Below are 19,890 nucleotides of genomic sequence, written 5' to 3'. Positions count from 1 at the left end.
GCTGAATGACAGCAAACTGTATCTTAAAACCTATGCATTAGTGATGTATCCAAATGGGAATATTCAGAATGAACAGATAATGTGTTGTAAAAGTATACAAATACAAGAATGGGCGTAGCGGATGCGGGGTACGGGTGGAACATGTCCCCCGCACTTCCCGTATTTGTGCCCTCTGTCCTGCGCACTTTTTACAGCCATTACAACCACTCAATTCATTTTTAACATGTGGAAACGTGTTTTTCCAAGCCGCCTCTAAACGCATCATGATCAGGCAGAGCTCAGGCGGCAAACAAACCCCGCTGTCATGTGTGATCAGAGACGCTTTAGAAAATATTGTATGAGTATCTTTGGTGTGATTCAGATCTGGGCAGTGCTTCTGTATGTTCAGCAAACCAGCCAAGAGGCTAAAGACTTTAGACAGTTTTTTCCAAACAAACCGTGTAAGCAGGGGCGGTTTTAGGAAATCTGAGGCTCTGGGCAAAGGACAATTTGGAGGCCCCCCTCAACCCCAACCCATACATCTGTAATAATAATGAGATGATGAATCATACGTACTGACGAACAATATTTATTGTGAACACATGGAAATGATTGAAAAAACCCCAATAAAGATCACTGAATATCTGAATATAAGCTGTGTGTGTGTGTGTCACGGGCGATTACTCTAAGACAACGAGGGAGGCTCAGCCTCCTCTAAAAATGATGAACATCGTGTAGGATGAATTGTGCTAGGCTTATGTTATAGCTGACTTTTATTGCTATTTCAGATCCAGAATCATAGAAATATATGTGCTCAACCCAACTACAGTGCGAAATCATTCCGTTATAACTTTCCCCAGTTCGCCTAATGTGTGCGTGAGTTTTTCCCCCTTGTGACAGCGCGATGCAGCCCAGCCTCAGTGGACTTCAATGGCATTGGGAGCGATGCGCTTTTCAATCTCAAAATGCAAGACGATTATTGGACAAATACTGCGAAAACGCCCACCCATGGAGTCCCACGGACTCCCAGCCTCAGTGGATTTCAATGGCATTTGGGAGCTATGCGCTTGTCAATCTCAAAATGCAAGACGGTTATTGGACAAATACTGCGAAAATGCCCGCCTACGGACTCCGAGCCTCACATGGGAGGGACATGGCAAAGCTTTCCGCGAGGAGACTGGTGATTGGTGAAAGCGGCCGGATATTTTCTTTGATTGACAGCTCGTTTCAACTATAGACAGGCAGCGGTGAATTTCAGTTCAGTCCCATGTGGAATCGGAAGTGCTGTGGTGTATTGTAAGAGATCAGCGTACATTTCGATTTCATTCATTACATACGGTTTCTACCAGCTTTTTTAGTTCGTATATATTTTCATTGTAAATAAAGTGTAAATATAGTGTTGTCCAGTTTGCTATCTTAGTTCCAGAAATTTCGTTTATTTGAGTGACTGAACTTGAACTTGAGGGGGCTAGTCAGCTAGCAAGAAAGCTGCGCACGGATGCCAAGCATTGCTGATTTAATTTTGGCGAAGCCATTTGCCAGTCTTCCTTTCGAGGAAAAAATTAAAATTAAAGAGCAGGGTAGACCAATGCCTCAAATTGACTTGGTGAAAAAGGTAGGGAATAATACTCGTTCCTTTCAGCTCTCCTGGTACGAGAAAGTGAATTGGCTAACAGCAAGTGACCCACATCAACAACAGTAAATAGGCTACTTTAGTAATATGTCATGGATGGACCAAAAATATAGAATCTATTTAAAATGTTTATGCTGAGTATATTATATTGGAATATATGTTTCTCTGGATATGAATTAAACACAGCTACAATTTGGAAAACATTTTTAAACAAAAACACAGCCGAGAACATTTCACACTACAGACCTGGATTAAAAGTGAAGGGTTATCAAAATTGTCAATAAAACATTTCTCAGTCAAAATAAGTAAAATATAGGGAAAGTGTCATTGAATGAAATGTGTGGCACCCAGCTCTATGTTTGGCTCCCCAAGGTCAGTGCTTGTGCCTATTCCAGAACACTCTGCTGTTACTGCTGAGGTTCCTGACAAAGAGCTGCTTTCAATAATGATCAATTTTTAAACAACATGCCACAATTTTAAAATATAAAATGTTAAAATATACCCCCCAACACCACCATCATGTATATTGGACAGTAGGCTAATGGGCCAAAAGAACCTGTTATTTCACAGTTTGTGACCCTGCCAACAATCAGCCAGATCAGAGGCAAGAGTATGGGCAAAATTGATGTGTTTTTTCTTTTAAAATCTGGAAATATTGTAACCGACCAGCCTCCCCTGTTTGAAAGACTACCAGCCGCCACTGGTGTGTGTGTGTGTGTGTGTGTGTGTGTGTGTGTGTGTGTGTGTGTGTGTGTGTGTGTGTGTGTGTGTGTCAGTAGAGGAGAGTGTGTGTGTGTGTGTGTGTGTGTGTGTGTGTGTGTGTGTGTGTGTGTGTGTGTGTGTGCCTGTCTGTCTATGTGCGCTGCTGTCGGTGTGCCCATCTATCAGTCTCATGGGTGGTGGTGGCTACAGTGGATGAGACCTGCACAGAAAGACAGGGAGAGAGAAAAACCAAACGTTGATTAATATACAGTGTAAGATTTAAATAAATTAAATTATTAGTTATTAATTATTATAATTTTACTTACTGTGTGCTTAAAACTTGATTTTTCTTGCTTTAGCATTGGCAAATGCAGTGATGACATCTTCCATGTCCAGTTTCCTTCTCACGGCTTGCTCAATGGATATTACCGCCAGATCTGACAGTCTCTCCTGACACATGGTGGACCTGAGATATGTCTTGATTCATTTCAAGGCAGAAAAACTCCTTTCCCCAGAAGCCACTGTGACAGGAAGTGTGAGGAGTACTCGAAGTGCAATACTTAGATTTGGGTAACAATCCAGCAGGTTTTCTCTGAATATATAGTTAAGCATGTCTGTTGGAGAGGAAATGTAATCAGGGAAGCCTTTAACTGCAGCCGTTATCTTGTGTGGAAGAAGGTTGTTAATTTCGGTAGCTTTTCAACAAACTGTTCGCTATCCTTTTTCCTCTTCCTTTTCTCACTGCCACTTAGAAATCGTTTCATTCTGATTTTACTTTAACAAAACATTTTACGAGGGCTCTGCAGCTAGAGCTAGATGGTGCTGGTGCATGTATTCAGCCCGCTCACGTCGTTGCCTAGGTTACTTCAGACACTACGGCTCTGAGAAAGAGCGAAGCCAGATAGCTGTGCGTGACATCACGTCACATACTGGTGGTTTTGCTTGTGAATCTAGCTGTAGGATTACACGTGAATCATGCTTTATTGCTTTTATTATTTTCATAGCAATGTGGTTCATGTCGAGTGGAAAATATGTATAATCACAATGAATTATTACATAGTAAATGATGATGTATAGCATGCAGGAAAAGAGGAATACCGTAACGCGACGACGAGGTCCCTGATTGGATGAGGCTCAGGGCAATTGCCCGACTTTGCCCAATGGAAAGACCGCCTATGGCTGTATCTTTGGTTCTTATTTTACAAACGGTATAATGACCGTTAGGTTACTTTGAAGCCAGTAACCAGCAATCTGTTTACATTTACACTGGCTAAGAATCTCTTTTTTCACATTATAAAATAAAAATGCATTTATGTGCAACAGCAACAGCTTTTGGGTGAATTCTTAATCTTAATAATGCACCAGGTTAGTGTTCCATTTGGACACTATTGTTGCAGGTATAGAGACCTCTGGCATCCTCTGTTTGCTGTCTTGATTCGCCTTTCTGTGAGGGGGTTTGATCATTATCATTTTCACCAGTCTTACAGCCATCATTAACTACCAATACTTGATTAATTTGCTGTTGAATGTCAATATAATACAAGTATTAATATGTTGCTTAACTACACAGTCAAAAATGGTTCTAATAACACTAACCCGAATCGATATTGGATCGGATCGAATCGAATCGAGATCGAATCATATAGAGTCATGATAATCGATTCTGAAGCTTCAGAATCGAAATCGAATCAATTCTTGAAATTTGAATCGATACCCAGCCCTATTTAAACACTAGCTACCATAGACATCCTATTATTACGTAGACGGAGAGTTGGCTGTTCTGACGCGAGAAATACGGTCGCCATCTTGGAGTGGTGAGATAAGCGCGAGATCATAGACATCCTATTATTATTATACTGTCTGCAAGGGGGTGTATGGGGGATGCAAGTGACCGAAAGGCAATGGAGGAATGGGTGGCCTGCTGTAAGTGTGATAAGTGGTTTCATGAATCATGTTTTAATGTTGTATGCTAATATTATATATATTGTTATTAAATGTTTATTCTAGGGCTGTCAAAAGATTAATTTTCTTGATCGCAACTAATCTCAGAAATTTCATAGTTAATCGCGATTAATCTTGATTTACTTTGCATGTGTAAAATTGATATTTTGCAGTAAGACCGTTCGAATCTAAAGTTAAACCCACAATGCAAAGTATTTCTGACCATTGTGTCTTAAATTGGAATAAAATGAAGACAGAGACAAAAGCAGAATTTATCTTTTGGCCTTTTTTATTTCAAAAAGAGTGTAGAGAAAGGAAAAACAAGTATTAAGAATGAATGACTGGCTACTTTGGAGAAATTGTAAATAAATGAACACAAGAAAAAAATCAGAAAAAGTGCCATGTAGACCCACTTGTCTCTACTTCAGATTTGACTATGAACAATGTAATGTCAGGCCACTCTCTTCTTCAAAAATAAAATGTCACCATAAAAAAAAAATAACCATACAAAGCACTTCATAACTTAAAATTACTGTCAAACAAACTAATTCTGTCCAAAGTCGTAACAACTGTAATTGTCATTGGATTTTTTTTTTCAGAACTGCCTGACTGTGAAGTTTACACTCCTTTTTTTTTTTGGGGGGGGGGGGGGGGGTGGACTGCCAAGGACAAGGCCCTACTTCTTTTCTTTGAGCCAATTACTAACACAGACCAATCTAGTGACGTTATCAGTGGACAGGGCTGCTCTCTTCTTTTGGATAATGTGACCAGTCGATGCACCTGGGTGTTTAGCCTGGACATGGTAGCTCAGACTAGAAGTGTTCCTGTGGTATTGAAACTCTGCTTGACACAGGGTGCATTTTACTCTCGTCTTGTCGACTTGTCCGTCTGGATGTTTTTTAAATTCAAACAAACCATTCAGAGGTCCAGAAAACCGTTGCTTATCCATCACAAAAGAGGACTAAACTGAAGACAACAGCGTGTCCTTCCATGCCAATGCCAACGACTCGATGGAAACCACACGCTTCCGCTCGAGCTGCCTACGGATGCGTAGAAGGAACAAAAGACTAGCAAACTCAAAATAGCGCGTTTAACCGAAAATGAGTTTAATTAATACAACCAGAGGAGCTGCATGTGGATGGTAGAAGTGCGGAAAATGCTGGTAAACTCTGATCGCGATTAAAAAAAATATTTGCGATCACAATTTACATTAATCTAATCGCGATTAACGCGTTAATATTCCCAGCCCTAGTTTATTCATATACTACCTTTTTTATTTATTTACTAGTTTATTCATTTACTACATTATATTTTTTATGTTTGACATTAATTTGTTATAAATAAATGTTTTGATATGCTTTAAAACAAAAAAAAATGTTTGTGGTCAATATATGGTCATCACACATTGTCCTACATACCAAACAAAGTGCCCCACTCAACCTGAATACATCAGCTTTGCTGAAGGGGGTATCAGATTGTCTTGAAGGATGTAAAAGGCTCTTATAAATTCACTGACTAGATTAATTTCCCCTTTGATATGTTCTTAACAATCTATTTAAAGAAAACATACACACATTTGAATCATTATAATGGATTTAGATTGTTAAAACCGCATTTTATTTAAAAAAGTGTCCCACTTTACCTGAATTTACCCTATCCATTGCAACAGATTGGTGGTTGTAGCCGGTAGAAAAACGTTAAGCTGTTTATATCTAATGTATTTAGTATTCACACATTTTTTGTAGGATATTAATCACTGTTTCCTCAACTTCAACAATCTCCGACGTCTGTTCACTTAATATCAGGATATTCTATTAACGTGAAGCCAACTATGAATAATAACCCCACCGCTATCCTTTATCATAGCTACATGTATGACAAATTTTTTTTTTATTAAAGAAATATCAATTGGCAGTACATTACACAGTAACAAAAAAGATCAATGTCAATGTCATTACTAGTAATTACAAATAAGCACATTAATAAAATTGTAATTGCTATTTCTATCAGGGGGTTACAGATTTACAGGCAAGTTAAAAATATATACAAAGTTCAGCGCAAGCATTGATAGTCCTATTAGCTTTCAAATTGGGGGAACACGGAATACACATATTGGCTCATTTCATTCTGAAAGGCACAGAATGATGGCTTGCTGCCCAGGAATTTACCTCTGTGTATGTGATATTTAGCCATTAAAATGATAAGGTTAATGATGTGTGTGTGTGTGTGTGTGTGTGTGTGTGTGTGTGTGTGTGTGTGTGTGTGTGTGCTGCTGTGTATGACAAAAAAATGTGAGCCAGCGCTGCCAGCACATTACACTGAGTGCAGCGTATCACCACTCCAAGATGGCGGCCCCATGTCTCGTCAGCGCTTTTAGAATTTAGATTGGATGCTCCGTCTACGTAGTAAGATGTCTATGCTAGCTACTACAGCAGCTTCAAACGACTACCACAACGACATCAGTTCAGCACAGAGAAATCCTTTATCTCGGCATTAACATGAGCACAATGGAAACTCAGAAAGGTGAGTCTATTTAAACTTGTACTAGTAACTAATTTTGTCTTAAAATGGATAACTAAAATACAGTGGATATAAAAAGTGTACACACCCTGTTAAAATGATTGTTTTTCAATTGAATTGTACAGGTTATAGGTCACATTAAAGGTGGGAAAAGTTTTGAAATTATTTATCATGGTCTCGTTTTTTTTTTTTTTTACATCAGAAAAACCTAACAAATCTGTTAGCAGGAAAAACATAAAAAAATTAAAAAATAAAATAAAATAAGCTGGTTGCATAAGTGCGCACATCCGTAAACTAATACTTTGTTGAAGCACCTTTTGATTTAATTACATCATTCAGTCTTTTTTGGGTAGGAGTCTATCAGCCTGCCACATCTAGACTTGACAATATTTGCCCACCCTTTCTTGCAAAAGCACTCCAAATCTGTCAGATTGCGAGGGCATCTCTTGTGCACAGCCCTCTTCAGGTCACCCCACAGATTTTCAATTGGATTTAGGTCTGGGCTCTGGCTGGGCCGTTCCACAGCTTTTTTTAAGGGTCATTAACATGCAGAAGATGAAATTCCTCTTCAGCTTTTTAGCAGACACCTGAAGGTTTTGGGCCAAAATTGACTGGTATTTAGAACTGTTCATAATTCCCTCCACGTTGACTAAAGCCCCTGTTCCAGCTGAAGAAAAACAACCCCAAAACATGATGCTGCCACCACCATGCTTCACCGTGGGTATGGTGTTCTTTTGGTGATGTGCAGTGTTTTTGCGCCAAATATACCTTTTGGAATTGTGGCCAGAAAGTTCAACCTTGGGTTCCTCAGACCAGAACACATTTTCCCACATGCTTTTGGGAGAGTTGGTGGGGTTTTTTTTTCATAATTTAGCCGGGCCTGGATGTTTTTCTTTGACCTTACCTCATAGTCCAGACATATGGAGAATACAGGAGATTGTTGTCACATGTAGTACACAACCAGTCCTTGCCAGAAATTCCTGCAGCTCCTTCAGTGTTGCTGTAGGCCTCTTGGCAGCCTCCCTGACCAGTTTTCATCTTGTCTTTTCATCAATTTTGGAGGGACGTCCAGTTCTTGGTAATGTCACTGTTGTCCCACATTTTGTCCACTTCTTGATGATTGTCTTCACTGTGCTCCATGGTATATCTAATGCCATGGAAATGTTTTTGTACCCTTCTCCTGACTGATACCTTTCAACAGTGAGATCCCTTTGATGCTTTGTAAGCTCTCTGTGAACCCTGGCTTTTGCTGGAGGATGCAACTGAGTAAGTGTCTGAACTTTATTTGGGGTGAATCAGTCATTTTAATTAATAGCAGGTGTGAACCCAAAAAGACTGAATGCTGTAATTAAATCAAAAGGTGCTTCAATAAAGTATGTTTAAGGGTGTGCACACTTATGCAAACAGCTTATTGTACTTTTTAATTTTTTTGTCCCCCCCCCCCCCCCCCCACACACACACACACCCAACAAAATTTGTTTGTTTTTTCAGTTGAATTCTACAGGTTATAGGTCACATTGAAGGTGCAAAAGTTTTTAAATTATTTATCATGGTCTAATTTTTTTCACATCAGAAAAACCTATCATTTTAATGGGGAGTGTACACATTTTTATATCCACTGGAGCTCATGCATTTTTTTTTTACCAACACCATGTCATTTCAGATTTTCTATGAGCTGTTTAGGGCCAGTTTAGACACAGCATTTACTAATTTACAGTATCAATGCATTTACATATACTGTGATTGTATATTAATTTGTACTGTTTATGACTACACAACTATAACATAAAATTACCCATAATGTTACATTATATTGGAAAGATGAATTGTCAAGAATACTGCACCATTATTCCTTCAAAAATTCAACAAATGAAAATATGCACTGAAGATACAGTATAAGGAAACAGCATTTTCCTTTGCAACAAAAAAGCAAAGACACAATAAAAATACTAATACAATAAAAACAAGTGTTGCCAGGCAAAACAAAGCTCGCCCGATAGCACTTATGATGAATATGAAGGAAGATGTCATGAAAAAACAATTTTGACCTTTTTGGTGACTTTGACCTTGATTTTGACCTTGTGTGTGGACATACTCGGCCAATAAACATGGTTCTGGTTCTGATTCTCTGCTGCTCTCAGCCAATCAGAACACACCATACTGCTCTCACATTGTACTGCACGATTGTTACACTCTTACATTCTTACAGCACGATAACATAGTGGTGACCACTTCTACATGAAGTAGTAGCCACAAAAACCTTGACCATGACCGGATGATCCCCGAAATGTTAGAGGTTCTATTTAAGACCAATACCCATCTATCCTGAAAGTTTCAGGAAGATTGGTCCAGCCGTTTTCCCGTTATCTCATTAACAAACAAAGAAAGAAACAAACTTCACCGAAAACAATACCTCGCCCCCTGGTGGACTCCGTCCCAGGTGAGGTAAAAATGAATGAAAAGAGAGCAAACAATGAGAAACATTTAGAGTCTGCATTAATAGCCCTAGTTGTACTTAGCACATTAATTACTGAAAGTTTGGTTTAAATGAACAATTGTCATATTTTGCAAAATGCTGAAGAAAACGATATGCTTGAGAAAGGAAGAGAGAGTTTATAATCTGCTGTCAAATAAGGATATAAACTAGCGCTTACTTTCTCAAGTGCATTCTATTAGTCAGCATTTTATTTTCATATCACCTGACAGTTAATTGTGTGCACAAGTAAATAAAGCCACAAAATACAAAATCATCTCTCATCTCATCTCATTTTCTTCCGCTTATTCGGGGCCGGGTCGTGGAGGCAGCAGTCTGAGCATGGAAGCCCAAACTTCCCTTTCCCCAGACACCTCGGCCAGCTCCTCGGGAAGAACACCGAGGCATTCCCAGGCCAGCCGAGAGACATAGTCCCTCCAGCGTGTCCTGGGTCTTCCCCAGGGCCTCCTCCCGGGGGGACATGCCTGGAATACCTCCCCAGGGAGGCATCCAGGAGGCATCCGAAAGAGATGCCCGAGCCACCTCAGCTGATTCCTCTCAATGTGGAGGAGCAGCGGCTCTACTCTGAGCTCCTCCCGAGTGACTGTGCTTCTCACCCTATCTCTAAGGGAGCGCCCAGCCACCCTGCGAAGGAAACTCATTTCGGCCGCTTGTATCCGCGATCTTGTTCTTTCGGTCATTACCCAAAGCACATGACCATAGGTGAGAGTCGGAATGTAGCTCAACCGGTAAATCGAGAGCTTCGCCTTTTGGCTCAGCTCCTTCACCATGATGGACCGGTAAAGCGACTGCATCACTGCGGAGGCTGCACTGATCCACTTGCTGATCTCACGCTCCATCCTTCCCCCACTCATGAACAAGATCCTGAGATACTTAAACTCCTCCACTTGAGGCAGGACTTCTCCACCAACCTGAAGAGGGCAAGCCACCCTTTTCCGGTGGAGAACCGTGGCCTCGGACTTGGAGGTGCTGATTCTCATCCCAGCCACTTCACACTTGACTGCAAACCGCCCCAGTGCATGCTGAAGGTCCTGGTTTGAAGAAGCCAACAGGACAACATCATCCGCAAAAAGCAGAGATGAAATCCTGTGGTTCCCGAACAGGATTCCCTCCGGCCCCTGGCTGCGCCTAGAAATTCTGTCCATAAAAATTATGAACAGAACCGGTGACAAAGGGCAGCCCTGCCGGAGTCCAACATGCACTGGGAACAGGTCTGACTTACTGCCGGCAATGTGAACCAGACTCCTGCTCCATTCGTACAGGGACCGGACAGCCCTTAGCAAACAGCCCCGAACCCCATACGCCCGAAGCACCCCCCCACAGGATACCATGAGGGACACGGTCGAATGCCTTCTCCAGATCCACAAAGCACATGTGGACTGGTTGGGCAAACTCCCATTAACCCTCGAGCACCCTATGAAGGGTATAGAGCTGGTCCAGTGTTCCACGACCAGGACAAAAACCGCATTGTTCCTCCTGGATCCGAGGTTCGACTATTGGACGAATTCTTCTCTCCAGTACCCTGGAGTAAACCTTCCCAGGGAGGCTGAGAAGTGTGATTCCCCTATAATTGGAGCACACTCTCCAGTCCCCTTTCTTAAAAAGAGGGACCACCACCCCAGTCTGCCACTCCAGAAGCACTGTCCCTAACCGCCACGTGATGCTGCAGAGGCGTGTCAGCCAAGACAGCCCCACAACATCCAGAGACTTGAGACACTCAGGGCGGATCTCATCCACCCCGGTGCCTTGTCACCGAGGAGCTTGCAAACTACCTCAGTGGTTTGCAATGCTCTGAACACACATTCAGATTTAATGACATTTGAGATGCAAAATCAAATGTCATTAAATCTGAATGTGTGTACAGGATTTAGGCTATTTTTCCACAATTTTAATTTGCTATTTTGATTGTCAGATTAGGGCGGCACGGTGGGATAGTGGTTTATGCTGTCACCTCACAGCAAGAAGGTCCAGGTTTGATCCCTGTGCCCGGCAAGGGCCTTTCTGTGCGGAGTTTGCATGTTCTCCCCATGTCCGCGTGGGTTTCCTCCGGGTGCTCTGGTTTCCCCCACAGTCCAAAGACATGCAGGTTAGGTTAACTGGTGACTCTAAATTGACCGTAGGTGTGAATGTGAGTGTGAATGGTTGTCTGTATCTATGTGTCAGCCCTGTGATGACCTGGCGACTTGTTCAGGATGTACCCCGCCTTTCGCCCGTCGTCAGCTGGGATAGGCTCCAGCTTGCCTGTGACCCTGTAGAACAGGATAAAGTGGCTAGAGATAATGAGATGAGATGAAAGACAGACCACCAAACCAGCAGATGAAGGAGAAAGTTAAAATGCTCTCAATAAAAGACTGATAAAACATACACAAAATTCTGTTACAGACCTTAAAGGAGCTCAGCTTTCTTAATAAATGCATTCTTTGCTGGCCTCATTTGACAATACATTCAGTATTTTTTATCAAACTTCAACTGGGAATCAAACACAGTACCTAGGTACTTGTAAGTTTCAACAATTTCAACCTCGTTCCCAGTGACGGACTGAGCGGTCTGGCATTTGGGCACATGCCAGAGGGGCCGCGGCCCCGCAACCGCATTGCCGCGGCCCACCCTCAGCTACTCGGTCACTACGTGCCTTCGTCGTCTTAAAAATTCCACCCTATTGACATATCAAGCAAGATATGTTCGCTATTTATACCACTTACAACTCCATATATTACAGTGACGGTGGCACCATGATGATGTGTTTCAGGTTTTACATTAGCCTATTTTACTTTGCCGGGAAATTTCTTCTTACGATGTAAAACATGTGCACAGTTTAAAATAAAACAAATATATCTGTATTTTGTATTTGTTTGCGACAACTGAAGTAAAGCACTGCCTTGTGGGAATTTCATTTAGCCTACCGCCAAACTGACAGAAATAGAACGTTGAAGATTCAACATTCTGTAGCCTACTTCAGCGTTGTGGTAGTGGTCAAGTTGATGTTGGTCAACGTAGAAGAGGAGATAAACGGATGGTAGAGGTCGGATACTTACCATAGTTTAGTAAAATGAATCGAGGAGGCACTAAACGACACAAGGGGGGAGCAGAGAAAAAGAGGGAAAAATTGAAGAGAGCACTGCTGTCGGGGGCGAAAAATGTGCGAAACTGGATGTGTTTTTTTCATCTACTGCAACCTCAACTAGCAGCGCTAGCATTGATGTTGGCGAGTAGGTAAGACACTTTTTTTTTAATTATGGCTGGGTTGAGCACTGATTTCCATGATTTTAATGCAGTTGTTTAATGCGTGGGGCTGATGTCTGCCGCTGTTACCTGATGTGCTTTGTGTGTGTAGCCCACTGTTTTGTTTTTTTATTCTGCGCGGTTCTGTGCTGGCATGTTGTGGTTGTGGACTAAAGTCACGATTGATGGGTTAATCTGAGCGTAATGTATGGCATTGCATGTGTCCATAAATGCTTAATGTATAAATGCTTCATGTGTGGTGGTGTTGTCAGACCTAATTTCAACATCGACCATAGGCCTGCCTGTGACCGTGACACTCTCTTGCGATTATGACACCCCCCCCTTTTTTTGGGGGTTCAAATGCATTCCACAGTCTACGGGGCCGCTTGTAGGTGCAAAATGCCAGGGCCGTTTTTTTATCCCAGTCCGTCACTGCTCGTTCCCATGAATTGAACTTGCCTTAGGTTTTACTGAAATTTATGACAAGCTCTTTTTTTTCACATTAAGGTCAAGGAAATTTTCATCACACCAGTTAACAAAATCAGGCAGGGCGCTACCATGGTCCGACACTGACCCTTGGAGGAGAGTCAGAAGTGCTGTATCGTCTGAGAATTTTACCAAGGATACAGCCTGTATTTGAGACCACAACATCTGACAAAGCTCCATTAACTAAAACCTGCTGCTTCCTATCAGTTAAAAAGTTTAAAAGCAGCAATAAGAACCAATCAAGTAAATTAAAATAAGAGGAGAGTCGTTGAATTTAAATATGCGGTTGCATCTTGTTAAAAGCTGATGACAAATCAGCAAATAAAAGTCTCGCATGTGATTTTAGCTTCTCCAAGTGCTTGTAGATTTTGTCAAGAAAGAGGAGTTTAGCATCCTCTACCCCCTTTCCAGCTTGGTATGCCAACTGTAAGGGGTCTAATTTGTCACACACTAAAAAGACAATCTCATCTTTCATGATTTCCTCAAAGATTTTCATAATAAGTGATGTGAGAGCAACAGGCCTAAACTCCGTTAGTTGCAGATAGTTTTTTGTTTTGGGGATTGGAATGATTGTTGAACTTTTCCAGATGGAAGAAAGCTGACAATGATTGGCACACGTGAAAAAAAAAAAATGCTACAATACTATCAATTAATTAACAGTCTCATACTGATTTATTTGATATTGGTCTCAAAGTCCAACAGATAGTTTTGCTGAGTATATTTAAAACCCAAAACATTTTAACCATGACATCTTGTGATTTATATCAAACTGTCAGACAGAGGCGCTGGACTGCTCCTCTCTTGAGCTGATATTGTGCAAGAATATTGGGCTGAAGTACAAGCTCAAAATCACAACTCGATTTTGCACAAACATCATCCTACACCTACACAAACTCTTCAATAACTTCTAAACCGTGCTTAAGACCATAGTTCCTACTGAAGACTCAATACAAATACAGCCCTGAAAGACAATATTCAACTGTGAAACTAAATAAAGTAAATAATTTTAATATTGAGGTGATGGACTGCGCTGTTTATATTACAGCATGGTATAAAGCATGTAAAACATTTTGTAGGAATTAATAAGGATATCAATAAATAACAGCTACGAAAAGCTAAATGTTAAAGGGCATTGTTATGCTTCTGCTCAATGCATGTGAAATAAATTTAGAAGTAATGGTGTACATGTCTTTAATAGTGCAGAGGGAGCAGGAGAATACTGTTGAACTGAGGATCGTGCTGGTGGGAAAGACTGGAGTGGGAAAGAGTGCCGTAGGAAACACTATTCTGGGAAAAGAGGCATTCTCGTCCATCTTGTCGAGCTCATCTGTGAGCTCAGACTGTGATAAAGTCAGAGGAAAAGTAAATGGTAGAAATGTTGCTGTAATAAACACGCCAGGCCTTTTTGACACAGAAATATCAAATGATGAAATTGTAAAAAGAATCGAGACATGCATATTCCTGTCTGCACCAGGCCCTCATGTGTTTTTGGTGGCTCTCCAACTGGGAAGAATCACAAAAGAAGAGAAAGACACAATGGAGATCTCATTATCTCATTATCTCTAGCCGCTTTATCCTTCTACCGGGTCGCAGGCAAGCTGGAGCCTATCCCAGCTGACTACGGGCGACAGGCGGGGTACACCCTGGACAAGTCGCCAGGTCATCACAGGGCTGACACATAGACACAGACAACCATTCACACTCACATTCACACCTATGGTCAATTTAGAGTCACCAGTTAACCTAACCTGCATGTCTTTGGACTGTGGGGGAAACCGGAGCACCCGGAGGAAACCCACGCGGACACGGGGAGAACATGCAAACTCCGCACAGAAAGGCCCTCGCCGGCCACGGGGCTCGAACCCGGACCTTCTTGCTGTGAGGTGACAGCGCTAACCACTACACCACCGTGCTGCCCCACAATGGAGATCATCAAGGAAATTTTTGGTAAAGGTTCTTTACCGTACATCATGCTGCTCTTCACACATGGAGACAGACTAGCAAAGAGTAAGAAGACTATTCATGAATTTGTTGGAGAAAGTCCTCACCTGATGCATTTTATCCAGACAACTAGTGGACGATATCACACATTTAACAACTTGGACAAAGATCCAAACCAGGTTATCGTACTCTTTGAACATATAGAGCAGCTGATTACAAGAAATGGAGGAAGTCACTACACAAATGAAATACTTGAGATGGCTGAAAGAGCAATTCAAGAGGAACAGTTAAAGATTCAAAGAGAAACTCAAATGGATGATGAGCAAGCAAGAGAGAAAGAAAGAAGCAGTAAATACATGAAAACTGCTGCTGGAGTTGGGTTGGCTACAGTAGTTGCGGGTGTAGCCGCTGCTGCGGCAGTCCGTGGACTTTGCACAATACAGTGATTTATAATTACAGATCACATCGGAAATTAAGTCAATTGGACAAGAATGAATGAATAATGATCTGTTTTTGAGGATGCCAACATCACAGAGTGATTTACACTCTGAATTGCTGACTTTAATATGTAAGGGCATTTAGTTCATGAAGGCTTTTATTATCTATCAGTAGAGGCTAAGGTATAACTGAGAAGTTTTTGACTTGGAGGTTAAGGTGGTTTCCTTTATGATTCCTATCATCATTTGAAATCTAAAATAATCAGGGTAAACGATAAGAAGGGTGACCAGTAAATTTTATAAAAGATTTCAAAATTAGTTATCTTAATTTCCTCTATTGCATGAAGCCCTACTCTGAGTTTCAACTGTGATATAATTGAACAAGAGTGTATTTCTTCTTTGCTAAATTCACTGTCAAAAACAATAAAACAGTACATAAAGTCATATTTTCCATATTTTCCAGGCATAGAGGAACAGCTGCGACTGGTGTTGGTCGGCCTACAGGGTGTCAGGAAGAGTGCAGCAGGAAACACCATTCTTGGCAGTGAAGAATTTCAATCAGACATCAGCGCCAGTGCTCTGACGCAGCGGACTGAAATCAGGGAAGGTCTGGTATGTGGAAAATATGTGATGGTGGCGGACACTCCAGGTCTCGGCACACTCTCAGATACAGAGATGAAGCAGGAGATGGAGAAAGCTGTAACCCTCTGCCATCCTGGACCCCATACCTTTCTCACTGTCATCCAGCTGGGACGCTTCACGGTGCAAGAGAGGAGCGTGATGGACATGCTGGTTGAAATGTTAGGCTCAAATTTTAATCTCTACTGCATGGTGTTGTTTACTTATGGAGAGAAACTGAAGAACAAAACAATAGATCAGTTTGTGAAAGAGGACAAGAACTTGATGAAACTGATTGGCAAATGTGAGGGACAGTACCATGTGTTCAATTATTCTAACACAGAAAATAAAGCTCAGGTCAGTGAGCTCTTGGAGAAGATAGACACCATGATCAGGAAAAGGAAGAAGCAGCCATTTTATGTAAAGAGTGCAAAAAAGGCACAGTATCATTGGGCAAACTTATTTTCATTAGAGAATGCTGTCCCTAAAGCACTGATTTCTGTAGCTATAGGGTTAGGAACTTGGTGGATCCTGAGGAAATTCTAGAAATAACTCCTGCAATGTAATGCCAATGGCAATGCCAATGTCCAACTGCTAATGAAATCATCAATAACTCATGATAATTACCCACATTTTCGTCTTAGGAAACGTTTAATATAATCTCACTAATTTAGAAGGAAATGCCTGTATAATTTAAATCAGAGTGATAGGTTTTTGTTCAGATTGTTGTTGTCTTAGTCTAGGCTCTAGAGTCTAGAGGAATATTTGGCACATGCTGTTCTCTTGTTTATATGTCTATTTCATAATCTATGGCATAAAATGTAAATTAAGTGAAAATGTACTGATCAAGATATCCATGTGGTGAAATAAATGCAAGATCAAGTAAAATGTGTTTTTGGATTTGTTCAACATGCACTGAGAACTTGTTTGCACGATATTCAACATCAATGATGTCGGAAATATTATGATATTACCGTACATTGTAAATTAGGACTCATAAACAAGATTAGCTTGACAGTTGCAACAATCTGTTTTCTCTGAACAGTGCATGAGCAACAGAAACCTCATGAAGATCTCCGGATTGTTGTTTTGGGGAAAACTGGAGTTGGAAAAAGTTCTGCTGGAAACACCATCCTGGGTGAAGAAGCCTTCAAATATGACATATCAGCATCATCTGTGACCAAGGAATGCTGCAAGGACATCAAACCAGTAAATGGCAGGAAAATTGCAGTGATTGATACTCCAGGCCTGTTTGATCCAAACTTTACATTAGAGGAGATAGTAGATAGGCTCAAGTTCTGCATCCCTCTCTCTGCTCCTGGTCCACATGTCTTCCTGTTCGTGGTTCAGCCTGGCAGATTCACTGAGGAAGACAAGAAGACAGTGGAGATCTTTCTGAAGGTATTTGGGGAAGATGCCATTCACCACACTATGTCTTGTTCACCCAAGGAGACAAGCTTGGTAAAAGAAACATGCAAGAGTTTGTTCGTCAAAACCAAGATCTGGCAAAATTCTTCAACATGTGTAACCAGAGGCACCATGTTTTCAACAATGAGGTGAAGGATCCTACACAGGTGTTTCAGCTGCTGGAAAAGATTGACAAAATGTTGTCAGAAAATGGAGGAAATTATTATACCAATCAAATGCTGCAGATGGCAGAGCAAGCGATTGAGGAAGAGAAACAGCGGCTTCTGAAGGAACGTGAAGAGCAGAGATGCAGGCAGTTTGAGGCTCTGAAGCAGGAAGCTCTGTTTGAAGCTTACACAGAGTTTCAGGAGAAGCAGGAGAGAGAGGCCAGAGAGCAAGCAGAAAAGAAAAACAAGTATATTGACATCATCACACAGGTTTTGTGGAGTCTCCTTGAGAACTTCCTCATGAAGCGATTACAAAATGCAGGAAAAAATTAAGCAGAATTCATCTGCGTCATTATTTAATGGGGTTGTTGCATTTTTCTAATGTGTAATCCTCATTTACTCAGATACTCTTTCTTATCGTCTGACACAAACAAATACACTGATAATATTCTGTTCTGTGACTGTCATTCAGTAATCTCTGTTCCTGTGTGTGAATAAGAAAATGGTAGAAAATAGAAAAGTAGACAAATAAAGACAAGATGTTGTACTTTGGAATGAGTTCTGTTCTACCTGTAAAAAAATAAAATTCTTAATTCAAAATGTCATGTTATTTCATGGGATGTGTAATATGGACACAGTTTTAAATGATGGAGCCAACGATAAGACTGGGTCAGTATGGGTTAGGGTTAGGGTCAGGCAACTTTATTCAGTAGAAATGAATGGGATACATGAGACAGGTGGTGCAGGTGTGAACAGAAACATCCATGATTCAAGAGAAGGAAAAAAACACAAGGACTAGGGGACTAATAATGACAAGTTGGGGTAACTTAACACCGACAAGTAATGGGGTATAAAGGACACCAGATTTAGTTATAATAAATATGGGGTTAGATACAGATGAAAACAGACTGGGGCAGAAAAAATATCAAAGCAGATGTCAGAATGGAAAACACACCAAACATAGAAACTACTACTACTATCCGGTTTTATGTCAGTTTCTCCACCGGGAGGCAGGTACGACGTGGCATGGTAATTTTGGTTTTTCTTTCCCATCCCTATCTATCTAATGTGTCAGAATTTAAATTCTGACCTCCAGCTTGTATTCACGGAGTTCACTCCGGATGACCTCCCAGGTTTTCCGTGGCCTGTCCCTAGGCACCCGTCTCTCTACGCTAAGGCTGGTCACCTTGGCCATTCACGAATTGCTGCATTGCACATATGGGCGTAGCGGATGCGGGGTACGCGGGGGACATGTCCTCCACACTTCCTGTATTTGTGCCCTCTGTCCCTCGCACTTTTTACAGCCATTATTTACAACCACTCAATTCATTTTTGACATGTGGAAACGCGTTTTTCCGAGCCGCCTCTAAACGCATCATGAGCAGGCAGAGCTGAGGCGGCAAACAAACCCCGCTGTCGTGTGTGATCAGAGACGCTTTAGCAAATATTGTATGAGTATCTTTGGTGTGACTCAGATCTGGGCAGCGCTTCTGTATGTTCAGCAAACCAGCCTAAAGACTTTAGACAATTTTTTCCAAACAAATAGTGTAAGTTGAGTAATGCTGTTGAATGTAGATAACGTTTAGCTAAAAGATGACAAACAGATGTCAATTTAGTTAGTTAAGCTAGCTAGCTAACTTAGAGGTGGTAGTAACTAGTTACATTTACTCCATTACATTTACTTGAGTAACATTTTGGATAAATTGTACTCTTAAGAGTTGTTTTGTTGCAAAATATGTTTTACTTTTACAACCCTGATTCCAAAAAAGTGGGGACAAAGTACAAATTGTAAATAAAAACGGAATGCAATGATGTGGAAGTTTCAAAATTCCATATTTTATTCAGAATAGAACATAGATGACATATCAAATGTTTAAACTGAGAAAATTTATCATTTAAAGAGAAAAATTAGGTGATTTTAAATTTCATGACAACAACACATCTCAAAAAAGTTGGGACAAGGCCATGTTTACCACTGTGAGACATCCCCTTTTCTCTTTACAACAGTCTGTAAACGTCTGGGGACTGAGGAGACAAGTTGCTCAAGTTTAGGGATAGGAATGTTAACCCATTCTTGTCTAATGTAGGATTCTAGTTGCTCAATTGTCTTAGGTCTTTTTTGTCGTATCTTCCGTTTTATGATGCGCCAAATGTTTTCTGTGGGTGAAAGATCTGGACTGCAGGCTGGCCAGTTCAGTACCCGGACCCTTCTTCTACGCAGCCATGATGCTGTAATTGATGCAGTATGTGTTTTGGCATTGTCATGTTGGAAAATGCAAGGTCTTCCCTGAAAGAGACGTCGTCTGGATGGGAGCATATGTTGCTCTAGAACCTGGATATACC

General features: G+C 41.1%; 1 protein-coding gene across 1 annotated transcript in view; it reads left to right on the top strand.

Annotated features, from left to right (window-relative positions):
- The window catches only part of LOC132888922 (GTPase IMAP family member 8-like), a 32,255-nt gene extending 14,375 nt beyond the window's left edge, over positions 1–17,880 (top strand). Inside the window, 5 exon segments of the mRNA XM_060925014.1 lie at positions 14,201–14,509; positions 14,896–15,317; positions 15,819–16,400; positions 17,019–17,405; positions 17,408–17,880. Coding sequence (XP_060780997.1) covers positions 14,201–14,509; positions 14,896–15,317; positions 15,819–16,400; positions 17,019–17,405; positions 17,408–17,880 — 2,173 coding nt within the window.
- Positions 17,881–19,890: the final 2,010 nt, after the last annotated feature.

Source organism: Neoarius graeffei, chromosome 7 (assembly GCF_027579695.1).
Source record: "Neoarius graeffei isolate fNeoGra1 chromosome 7, fNeoGra1.pri, whole genome shotgun sequence".
NCBI classification, from domain to species: Eukaryota; Metazoa; Chordata; class Actinopteri; order Siluriformes; family Ariidae; genus Neoarius; species Neoarius graeffei.
This window is presented reverse-complemented; position numbering and strand designations above follow the sequence as displayed.